Below are 12816 nucleotides of genomic sequence, written 5' to 3'. Positions count from 1 at the left end.
ACCATGGTTTTCCACTGAATTGGGTTGGAGTTCTCTTGCTTGAGGGTACACTCGGGCACACTGTTAAGTTTTTATAGTTTATAAAAGAAATATTTATTTTGGTGTTGTTACTGTTCTTAAAATATTTTATTTTTCCTTTCCTCACTGGGCTTTTCCCTGTTGGAGCCCCTCGGCTTATAGCATCCTGCTTTTCCAACTAGGGTTGTAGCTTAGCAAGTAATAATAATAATAATAATAATAATACTAGTAGAGACGAGTTGATCAAAAAGGGCTCCTCACCTAAACAGCCAATTATCCTCTGTCCCCTTTCACATCGCTTAAGCCAGCAAATTTGCTGTCTTCAGATAGTCACTTGGTTTCCTAGCCTAGTCAAGACAGATTGGTCTCTTTAAACAATTTTACTTTTTTTCTGGGTCGACCTGTGGTGGCCGGTGAAAAGGGGTCCTTCTAATATACCTTTTCTGATAAAACCTTCCAATTATACCAGAGAAAGATAAAAGCATGGAATGCAGAGGTTACTACCCTCGCGCGAGCACTTTGTGGGTGTCGTGTATAAAGCAAAGGCGCGTGAAAGCCACTATTCACAGGCTGTCTTCCATTTAGTTAATTCCTTCGTCAAAGGGATGGGCCGATACAGAGGCACCATCTATGCTACCAGAGCCACGCCACCCACGCCCCGACGCGAGCGCCATCTGAACAACATCCTTCTAATTTGGACTTGCTAGCGTGTGTGTATATTGTTGTGCTCTCGGCTTTTTCACTCTTGTGAACTTATTTCGTCATGACCGAAGCTCCATCTTCACCCATTCCAATGTTAAGTACCATAGTTTGTTTTGACAGCTTTTTGTAGTACCGGGCTTTTGTCATCTACCCAGTATAGTCTGTTTTATCACTACTGTCTGGGACCGTCCACGTCGTAGGCGGCCATTTTTTTTTTTTCCCTTATCTTGCTGGGAGTTCATCTTAGTCTTGCCCGTTTGGTACTCTATCACTTAGGTTCTTGGTTAAGTCCCTGGCCTTATGCCTTTTTGAACCATCATTATTATCGTTATTAATTCCCATGGTACTTTTTGCTAGCAAGTCCAATCTGCGTACAAGAATAGCGTTCTAGCTTTATTATAGTTTAGTACCCCCCCCCCCCCCCCCCCGAGGCGTTTCTCAGTCGACTATTTCCCTTTAATTTAGGTTTTAGCAGACGTTATTCTTCGTTTGTAGTCTTATTTGATGTTACAATTTTATTATTATACGTTTATAATAGTGTTGTGTGCTTATTAGGTTCTGATATAGAGATTGGGGTTCCCGTTTTCTGTTCTCAGTCACAAGTTACCCCTTTTCCGTTTTGTGCGTTCAACGAGTTCTCCCTCCCCACCTCTCCCTCTACGGGTGTATGATAGCTTACGAGTTATTTAGTTTATGGTTACTATTCAATAGTTAGCGTTACTGTATTTAATAGGTCCCGAGTTCCGTCCTCTCCCCGTTACGGCTTGGGAGTAGTTCTGAACATTTTTCCACTCCGCCTTGAGTTCTACTCCGCCATGAGGGATTCTCAATGAGTTTGGAACTATTGTTATATATTGTTTAAATACAACCCTCTGGGACGGCCTTCATATTGTTTAGATACGACCCTCCGGTGGCCCTTACTCCGGTCTCAGGCCAAGGCCATATCCACACAAATATCCATTGTTATTCACAATTGAATTATTATGCACAATTGAATTATTCAGGACCTTTCATCGACCTCCGGCTTCACCGGAGATCACCAATACGCTTAACTATTATATTAGCCTTAGCCTTTAGCTACGGCTTGTGTTTTATATTTATTTTACGGGCCTGTCACTGCTTCCCCAACCCTCAGAGGTTTGGCAGATTGCTTTAGATTCTTTATTCTTATTTCATTATTATCCCTTTTATAATGATACAGTCCCATTGCCATTGCTCCGGCTCACTCCGGTGCAGGAACTTTTATATTTAATGTATTTTAATATGGAGCTCCGGCTCTCATTCACTGAATTCCCATAAGCACGCATGTTGCATTACCCTAAGCTCTGTTAGTAGATTTTTAATCCCTTACCAGAGTCTCAAGGAACATCCAGACTTATGTCTCCTTTCTTTTACAGAAGGTCCGTTGTACTGCCCAAGGATGCCCTGCCTCGTTCAACGACCCCGTTGGACATGACCTCTGTCGGTCACATGCACATTGCGGCATCTCCTTTATCCGGGAACCGGGACAAGCCTCTTACATGGTTTGGTTCCCGGATTTGTGCTCGCTCTGTTACGAGTTGTCCTCAATACTCCTGAACGATGATGTAAGTGGGTTTTCCTTTTGTTTCTTGTTTATCTTTTGCAGACATTAATTTGGCCATTAATATTACATACATTGTATATTTCGGAGAGCGATCCCTCTCCTTTATCACTAATCACTACAAATCTTTCAGGCCGATGATGACTCTCTTCGGTCAGCAAGGGCTGCTCTTCGTCCTTGGGTGTCGGGCTTCGGCAGGAATCCCCCGTCTGGCGCGCCCTATCTCCTCGATGGAGACATTGACTCCCGTCTCTTCCCAGGCTCGACAACTGCAGCAGTCTCTCCGGAAGTTGCTGCCCCCTTAATTGAAGAAGTCAGAGCAACCATTTCCGCGGAGGACGAACCCCTCTTACCGCTGGACGTGGCAGATCTAGATATAGACGTAGAACCCATGGACGAGCAGGTAAGTGGTGCCGAGTTGGTGGAAACCCTTTTCTCTCCTACTCCTTCTTCTACCTCTTCCTTTCTCGGCTTTGATAAGCCTAAGGCTTCTCCTCGGGATCCCTCTGTCCCCGTACGACCCAAGGTGAAGCCACTACGTACTTATAAGTCTTCAGCTTTGCCAATATCAACGTCACCGGTCCCCGGACCCTTGACGGCTCCTGATGTTCATATTGCTCCCCGTAAAACCGCGACTCCTAAGAAGTCCAAGTCTACCAAATCCAAGACACCACCAACAGGTGGCTTTCAGGTACCCTTCTTCCCCGTCGAACTGGTCAGGGATATCGTCAGGGAACAAATTCAACATCAGTCTGGGGCTATGACAGAGCTTAAGGATATGGTGGCTACTCTGATCCGCTCCGGAACTCAGATTCCTCCTCCTTCAGCCCCAGACGCATCGAAGCTACCTCCCTTCGATAAAAACAATCCTTGGAGGTTTGCCTTGCATGCCCCATTCTTAGATGGTTCCCTAACTCTAGAGGGCATAGGCACCCACCCTCTAGAGGACCTGGAGTTCTACCCCCCGGGGCTAGAATTCCCATTCAATGGCTTCGTACGTTTAAAGGAGCATGCATTGGTCCGAATGGACAAGGTACCGAAGGAAACAGTGATATTTCCAAAAGAGCAGGCCCAGGCTATCTGGGCCAGAACTCTATCAGAGTGGGGGTGTAATAACTCCAAGCTCACCCCACACAAAGGTGCCTTCACTATTTTTACGACGGCGGCGTCCATCTCTTTGCCGCTCATAGCCAAAATCACAGAGCTGACAATACAGGCCATCAAGGAAGGCTCTTCCATGCCGGCTCTCAAGGAGACGGACCCCACCTCATTGCTTATTCCGAGTACCTCTGCAACCTGGGACGACGCGTCTTCTACCTTCACAGTGGGGAAGGTAGACCTGGACTGTGCCTCTACTCTTTTCTCTGAGAAGCTCCCCAGATTACTAAAGAGTCTTCTCAAAACTGAGTTCGAGACCCGTAATAGACTAGCTAGGTCCCTCCACTCCATAGAGTCCCTAGCATCGGTTTACCCAGCGGAAACATTGTTCAGAGTCTTCACAAAGAACCTGCTGCTGTCCTACCAAAGAGACCTCCATGACTTCTGGTCGGCTCGAGTTAGTTGCAGGAAGTTCGTTCTGTCTGAGGCCTCCATCAGACATGAACCGAACAGGCTGATAGCGTCCTCCTGCTGGGGTAAGAACCTCTTCCCTCAGAACGAAGTTGATAAGGTTCTTCAGGACGCAGCGAGGGCAAACCAAAATTTGCAAGTAAGGTGGGGTCTCTCGACCAAAAGAAGGATCGAATCCAAGAAACAGACGTTCTTCAAGAAGAAGCAGAGATTTATTGCTTACAAGACGGTCCGGGGTAACTCGTCGACACAGTCTTCCTCTGCTTCGACTTCTCAACAACCGGCTCCCCCTCAGCAAGTAGTCTACCTCACTGCTCCCCCTGGTACACAGCCCAACCCCACTTCGATGTCCTCTCCTGCATACAACCCTACCTACGAATCCTCCGGTTCCTTTCGTGGACACCAGAGAGGAAGCTTCAGAGGTAGAGGACAGTTCCGTCAGCAAGGCGGACCTAAAGCAAGGGGTGCTCGTGGAGGGAGGGGACCTAGGTTCACTCCCTCCCAATGATGTGTTGCTGGTAGGAGGGAGACTTTATCACTTCCGAGACCATTGGACCTTCAGTCCATGGGCTCACAGCATAATATCCAAGGGCTTGGGTTGGAAATGGTCACAGGGATCTCCTCCTCCACCAGTGACCTTCTTCCAGAGACCCACTCCCATCATGGAAGAGTACACTCCAGAGTTACTCAAGAAGAAAGCGATCAAACGGGTTCGATCCCTGAAATTCCAAGGCCGCCTGTTTACAGTCCCGAAGAAAGACTCGTCGGCATTGAGGGTAGTTCTGGACTTGTCGAAACTAAACTCTTACATCCTCTGCGACAAGTTCCGTATGCTGACTATCTCTCAGGTACAGACCTTACTTCCCCGTGGGGCCACCACCACCTCTATCGATCTTACCGACGCCTATTATCATGTCCCAGTAGCTCGAAACTTCTCTCCTTACCTAGGCTTCGTCTCGGCAAGAAAGCCTTTGCATTCAAAGTCATGCCCTTCGGTCTCAGCATTGCCCCCAGGATATTCACGAAACTGGGAGAGACGGTGCTCGAACAACTCAGAAACCAAGGGATACAGATCATCGCCTATCTGGACGATTGGCTCATTTGGGCCCAGTCGACCCAGGAATGCAACAGAGCTACGTCGAAAATAATTCACTTTCTCACCAAACTGGGATTCCAAGTCAATCTCCGAAAGTCTCGCCTACAACCATCAAGCCACTTCGAATGGTTAGGCATCCGGTGGGACCTTTCAAAGCACAGGCTCTCCCTTCCTCCCAAGAAGGTAAGGGAGATAGCTTCCAAGGTCAGGAACTTTCTCAAACACAAACAGGTGTCCAGAAGAGCTCTAGAACGCATCCTCGGCCTTCTCCAATTTGCCTCACTGACCGATCTCCTATTAAAAGCCAAACTCAAAGACATCAATCGAGTTTGGAGAAAGAGAGCGACAATACCTTTGAGAGACAAGATCTGGAAGATCCCCTCTGTTTTAAAAATGAGACTACGACCATGGTCCGAACGGAGGAACCTCTCCAAATCGGTTCCTCTACAGTTCCTCTCTCCACAAGTGACAATTCATACCGACGCGTCTCTGAGTGGATGGGGGGGGGTTACTCCCAACATCAGATGTTTCAGGGCTCTTGGTCACCTGCCATGAAGCAGTTCCATATCAATGTTCTCGAAGCCATGGCAGTGTTCTTGACCCTGAAGAGAATCCTCCGAGGTCGACCCACATCAGAGTGGTCTCAGACAGCACAGCAGTAGTACACTGTCTCAACAGAGGGGGATCCAAGTCACCCAACCTGAATCAGATCCTGGTCACTATCTTCGCCTTGGCAGCCGACAAAAACTGGTTCCTGTCAGCAACTCACCTAGCAGGAGTCCAGAATGTGATAGCAGACTCATTATCCAGGACAAAACCACTGGAATCAGAATGGTCCCTAGACATACACTCCTTCCGGTAGATACTCAGGCTGGTTCCAGGTCTCCAGGTAGATCTATTCGCGACCCAACTCAATCCCAAACTCCCCTGTTATGTGACCCCGAACCTGGACCCTCAGGCTTATGCCATGGATGCATTAACCCTGGATTGGAACCATTGGCAGAAGATCTACTTATTCCCACCAGTGAATCTTCTACTGAAAGTCTTACACAAACTCCGCTCCTTCCACGGGGCAGTGGCTTTAGTGACACCTCACTGGCCAAAGAGCAGTTGGTTTCCTCTCCTCCTCGAGTTGAAACTCCGTCCCTTCCGGATCCCATTCCCCAAACTGACCCAGGTGGTCCAAACTCGGACTGTGTCAGATTCCTCAAGGATAGCCAAAACCCTAACTTTGTGGATTTCATGAAGTTTGCGGCTCGTAAAGATGCGAACATCGACCCGGATAATGTCCTCTTTATAGAATCAGACAAAAGGGACTCTACGATTCGCCAATATGATTCGGCAGTTAAGAAACTAGCAGATTTCTTAAAGAATTCAGACCATACTGTTATGACTCCTAATTTAGCCATCTCCTTCTTTAGGTCCATATTTGACAAAGGCCTAGCAGCTAGCACTATAACCACCATTAAGTCAGCTTTGAAGAAAGTCTTCCTGGTTGGGTTTAACATTAACCTGGCGGATTCTTATTTCTCATCTATTCCAAAAGCATGTGCTAGGCTTCGACCTTCGGTTCGCCCACAAAAGGTCTCTTGGTCTCTGAATGATGTCCTCAGACTTGCCTCAGACACGGACAACGAATCCTGCTCCTATATCACTCTTCTTAGGAAGACTATTTCTAACAGCTTTGGCCTCGGGTGCTAGAATCTCAGAACTAGCAGCTCTCTCACGAAACTCTGAAAACATCGATTTCCTCCCTTCAGGTGAAGTACTTCTTTCTCCAGACAGGGCGTTCCTAGCTAAAAATGAAGACCCCCAAAATAGGTGGTCCCCTTGGAAGATTATTCCTCTTCTCCAAGATACTTCTCTATGTCCAGTCACTACTCTCAGGGCCTTTTTAGCTAGGACTGCTGCCCGATCGTCTGGCCCCTTGTTTATCAGAGAACAAGGAGGTACCATTTCCATTCAGGGTATTAGGCAACAGATCCTATACTTCATTAAACAAGCCAATCCGGGATCATTTCCCCATGCTCATGATATCCGGTCAGTAGCTACCTCCATCAATTATTTCCAAAATATGGATTTTGATGACCTTAAAAAGTACACGGGTTGGAAATCTCCTATGGTCTTCAAACGCCACTATCTAAAGAACTTACAGGCCCTTAAATACCCAACGGTTGCAGCTGGGAGCCGTATCTCTCCCCAGCGATCTCTTGTTCTTCCTTTCATCCATCTCTTTTCTTCTCCCTCCTACCCGCCACTCGCACCACAACGCCGCTTCCTTGGTGGTTCGTTAGCCCTAGTTTATTACATATTAGGTTAAGATGATTGTAATGTGTTTACCGTAAATTTAGTGTTGGGGTATTCTTAGCCATGTCAGTTTTGTTGCTTGTTGTGCTCTGATACTCGGAGGCTTCCTTGTTATCATGTTTGTTTAGCCTTACGCTACTAACGGCATAATATAACTAATTCCTAGCACTGAAGACTAAATAACTAATACTGATAATTAGTTAAGAACCGGGACAGTCGTTCTGGCTAACTAAATAAAGCTTGCGATGCGAACGACAGAGTCGGCGACGCCTCCGGTTAGGCGATAGCTCCGCCACAAAACACAGTTTATTTTGAGAGAAAAACGTTACTCTACGGCTAGAGCTTATTTATACAATATAAGAAGTGAATACTCAACTTTCCAGAGACAGAAGAGGCTGAAGATTGCGACATGGCTGCGTAAATAGCGAGAAACTGGGAAAACAACACCTGGTCAAGACGCTACTACGAAAGGAATGGAGTTGGCGGGCAGAGATGACGTCAGCAAGATGGCGATGAATATGACGTCATCCGAGTGCCCATAACAGTAACGGAGGAGGAGAACTTTGTAACAGCTCCTCCTATATCTTGCCAGTTGTTCCCCCTCGAAGAGTAAACGCTATGTGGGGTGCAGATAGGTATGTGGCGTGTCAAGAATACGTCCCGTTATTATGCGATATCCTAAAGGACAACCTTGAGGATACTCGCGCCAGAAGTTAGAATTCTGGAAACCTTTAGTTTAATTCTCTGGGAATATCCAATGTAGTCAAATACACCCATAGGAAGCTACTAAAGGAACCTTCCATCAGGACGACATGACCTGAGCCCAAAAATGTTCTTAATATTCCACCATTCTTCATTATTTGTCTATTCCTTGTCTCCTATTAAGTCTCTATGACTGCAAATCAATTCCTACATCCAATTGCAAAGGTTTCTCTGTGCTTTTCATCTATAAACTTAGTTGTATCAAACATGACAAATTCGTATGTAATTTGTATTTTTCCTAACTATACAAACCTTAGCTATTTAATATGGGTAATTACTTTCGGGTTAGCTGAAATGACGAGCCATTAGAATTTTAACGAGGGTTTACTACCCCACCGGTAGTAAGCAAGGGGGGGGGGGGTGTTAGCTTGCTTACCGCTTACACCCCCGCCCCCCTTACACACACCTGTGCAGAGCTCACTTTGCTTGGAGGTACGACTTCACTGGGGATAGGGCTGGCGGGAAAGTTTGATTAAATAGCTAAGGTTTGTATAGTTAGGAAAAATACAAATTACCTACGAATTGTTCCGTAACTGAAATACAAACCGCGCCATTCAATATGGGTGACTCAACCCTTAGGAAGGGTGGTAAGTCCCGGCCAGTACAGTAGAACCTCTACATACGATTGTCTTAACATACGAATTTTCCAACATACGAAGTAAAATTCGACCAAATTTCTGTCTCGACATCCGAAGTGTTGCTCCAACATACGAAGTAAACAATACGCTTACCCGTGGAATTTTCTCGAAAGCGTCCAGCGTCGTTTGTTGTTGACGCCGCTAGACGGCAGCACATCGGAGGGACGCCAATCGAGCGTCAGCTTGATCAGTCCTCTGATCTCGTGCGCATCGTGTGGTTCTCCTCTATTCACTCAGTTTTAACAGTTTTTTATCTTCCCTTTTCACGTGTTGTTTTCTGTGTTCCGTAATCATGGGTCCTAAAAGGCTTAGTTTCGGTTCAGGAAGTAGTAGTAGTGGTGAGAAAAAGAGGAAGTCTATGCTTTCATTAGAATTAAAGCAAGAAATAATAGAAAAGCATGAGCGAGGTGTACGTGTTAGCAAGCTACCCTCCCTACCCCCGCTAACTAGCGGTGGGGTAGTAAACCCTCGTTAAAATTCTAATGGCTCATCATTTCAGCTACGCCAAAAGTAATTACCCATATTAAATAGCGTGTTTTGTATTTCAGTTACGGAACAACTAGGTATTCTAGCTACATTTCTGTTGGGTTCCATCAGTTTTAATTTCAGTGTGGCAATGAGGAGCTGGTGATCACTACCAATATCTGCACCTCTATAGCTTCTTACATTTCTCAGAGCCCTCCTTTTCTCTTTATTCATGGCTATGTGATCTATTTGGTTTTTATAGTTGACATATGGTGAAATCCATGTATATTTTTGGATGTCCTTGAGCTGGCAGAGAGTACCTCCAATAACCAGATTTTTGGTTGAACAAAAAGTTACAAAATGTGCCCCTTTTCATTTGCAATATTGCCACGACCCTCTCCACACATCACATTCTCTATGCCTTGATCACTCCTCCCAACTTTAGCATTGAAGTCACCAATCACAAATATTATCTCTCAGGGATATCATCTATTACACTCTGCAGTTCTTTATAGTATTCATCTTTCCTTTCTTCAGGGGAATAATTTGTTGATGCATAGCAAACTATAATACTCATATTTCATTGCTTTGATTTAAACTTTGCAAGTAACAATCTACCATTATATATATATATATATATATATATATATATATATTATTATTATTATTATTACTTACCAAGCTACAACCCTAGTTGGAAAAGCAGTATGCTATAAGCCCAGGGGCTCCAACAGGGAAAATAGCTCAGTGCGGAAAGGAAAAAAGGAAAATAAAATATTCTAAGAAGAGTAACAACAATAAATATCTCCTATATAAACTATAAAAACTTTAACAAAACAAGAGGAAGAGAAATAAGATAGGAGTGTGTGCTCGAGTGTACCCTCAAGCAAGAGAACTCTAACCCAAGACAGTGAAAGGCCATGGTACAGAGGCTATGGCACTACCCAAGACTAGAGAACAGTGGTTTGATTTTGGAGTGTCCTTCTCCTAGAAGAGCTGCTTACCATAGCTAAAGAGTCTCTTCTACCCTTACCAAGAGGAAAGTGGCACTGAACAATTACAGTGCAGTAACCCCTTGGGTGATGAAGAATTGTTTGGTAATCTGTGTTGTCAGGTGTATGAGGATAGAGGAGAATATGTAAAGAATATGCCAGACTATTCAGTGTGTATGTAGGCAAAGGGAAAATGAACCGTAACCAGAGAGGAGGATCCAATGTAGTACTGTCTGGCCAGTCAAAAGACCCCATAACTCTCTAGCGGTAGTATCTCAACGGGTGGCTGGTGCCCTGGCCAACCTACTATATATATATATATATATATATATATATATATATATATATATATATATATATATATATATATATATATATATATATATATATATATATATATATATATATATATATATATATACACACACTCACACACAAGCACACTATATATATCCACTAGTACGAAAGCTTACCTCAGATATACGCATATATATTCCTCGATTATTTTGGCCTATGTCAAAATAGAAATTCTTGTTCTCTACTCGCATGTGTCGTCCTTCAGGTAGTTCTCCTTTGTAACCTCCGTCATCTGTACCAAATTCCTCTAACAGTTCTTGTAGAGCATCTCTAAATTCTATCATACCCTGAGCTGGTATAGCTATTTGACATCGAGGGCCACCCCTCGCTATTGTTTGTGATACCTGAAAACACCAAAAGTGAAAGATAATTATAAAATTCTATACTTGAGCAATTAATCAATCTTCTAAATGTGCAGCAAATATTTCTTGCATTTTTTTCTACCACTGAACAAGATAGACAAGATTGTAAAGAAGGGAAATTACAGGTTGTTATTATTATATTTTAATTAAACAGTGGTTTCCCTCTGTCACTATTTCAGCAATTATGTAACACTGTAAATACCAGAACCCCTCTAAATCCATATTCTTATTTCCTGTTAAATTACTACGTTTTCTTTTCAAAGAATAGAACCATTTCTAGTCTGCATATATAAACCTTACTTAACAAATTCATATCAAAAATGATACAAGGATTTAAACTTTATACATGTTTATTGAAAATACACATATTCTTTCATTTATATAAGAAAATAAAAAAATAAAGCTAGTAAAAATTTGGATATTAACAGACTTATAACCCAAACCAAAGGGATGTTATTTCGTGAGTTGTCTTTATGTACCTAAACTTAAGGCACTATGACTTAAAAGGCTTAGGGTAAATTTCCAACTTATTGAATATTATAATTATGTACATACATACACACATACCAAGGCACTTCCCCCAATTTTGGGGGGTAGCCAACATCAAACAAATGAAACAAAAAGGGGACCTCTCCTCTCTACGTTCCTCCCAGCCTGACAAGGGACTCAACTGAGTTCGGCTGGTACTGCTAGAGTGCCACAGCCCACCCTCCCCCGTTATCCACCACAGATGAAGCTTCATAACGCTGAATCCCCTACTGCTGCTATCTCCGCGGTCATCTAAGGCACCAGAGGAAGCAGCAGGGCCTACCGGAACTGCGTCACAATCGCTCACCATTCATTCATATTTCTAGCACGCTCTCTTGCCTCTCTCACATCTATCCTCCTATCACCCAGAGCTTCCTTCACTCCATCCATCCACCCAAACCTTGGCCTTCCTCTTGTACTTCTCCCATCAACTCTTGCATTCATCACCTTCTTTAGCAGACAGCCATTTTCCATTCTCTCAACATGGGCAAACCACTTCAACAAATTCATATCCACTCTAGCTGCTAACTCATTTCTTACACCTGTTCTCACCCTCACTACTTCGTTCCTAACCCTATCTACTCGAGATACACCAGCCATACTCCTTAGACACTTCATCTCAAACATTCAATTTCTGTCTCTCCGTCACTTTCATTCCCAACAACTCCGATCCATACATTACAGTTGGTACAATCACTTTCTCATACAGAACTCCCTTTATATTAATGCACAACCCTCTATTTTTTACTACTTCCTTAACTGATCCCAACACTTTGCATCCTTCATTCACTCTCTGATGTACATCTGCTTCCACTCCACCATTCGCTGCAACAACAGACCCCAAGTACTTAAACTGATCCACCTCCTCAAGTAACTCTCCATTCAACATGGCATTCAACCTCACACCACCTTCCCTTCTCGTACATCTCATAACCTTACTCTTACCCACATTAACTCTCAACTTCCTTCTCTCACACACCCTTTCAAATTCTGTCACTAATTGGCCAAGCTTCTCTTCCGCGTCTGCAACCAGTACAGTATCATCCGCAAACAACAACAACTCCCAGTTTAAATCCTCGTCCAAGCACTCGAGCATTCACTTCGCTCACCACTCCATCAACATACAAGCTAAACAACCATGGCGACATCACACATCCCTGTCTCAGCCCCACTCTAACCGGAAACCAATCGCTCACTTCATTTCCTATCCTAACACATGCTTCACTACCTTTGTAGAAATTTTTCACTGCTTGCAACAACCTTCCACCAACTCCATATAACCTCATCACATTCCATATTGCTTCCCTATCAACTCTATCATACACTTTCTCCAGATCCATAAATGCAACATACACCTCCTTACCTTTTGCTAAATATTTCTCGCATATCTGACTAACTGTAAAAATCTTATTCATACAACCCCTACCTCTTCTAAAAC

The 12816-nt window shown here is 44.0% G+C and overlaps 1 protein-coding gene across 2 annotated transcripts in view; it reads right to left on the bottom strand.

Moving 5' to 3' along the window:
• Positions 1-12816, bottom strand: part of Pur-alpha (Purine-rich binding protein-alpha) — a 233584-nt gene that overhangs the window by 10048 nt on the left and 210720 nt on the right. For both annotated transcript variants that reach the window (XM_068376742.1, XM_068376743.1), the window contains exon 5: positions 10605-10832. In XM_068376742.1, the coding sequence (XP_068232843.1) occupies positions 10605-10832 (228 nt within the window). The remainder of the gene's footprint in view (positions 1-10604; positions 10833-12816) is intronic.

Source organism: Palaemon carinicauda, chromosome 7 (assembly GCF_036898095.1).
Source record: "Palaemon carinicauda isolate YSFRI2023 chromosome 7, ASM3689809v2, whole genome shotgun sequence".
In the NCBI taxonomy this organism is placed as follows: domain Eukaryota; kingdom Metazoa; phylum Arthropoda; class Malacostraca; order Decapoda; family Palaemonidae; genus Palaemon; species Palaemon carinicauda.
This window is presented reverse-complemented; position numbering and strand designations above follow the sequence as displayed.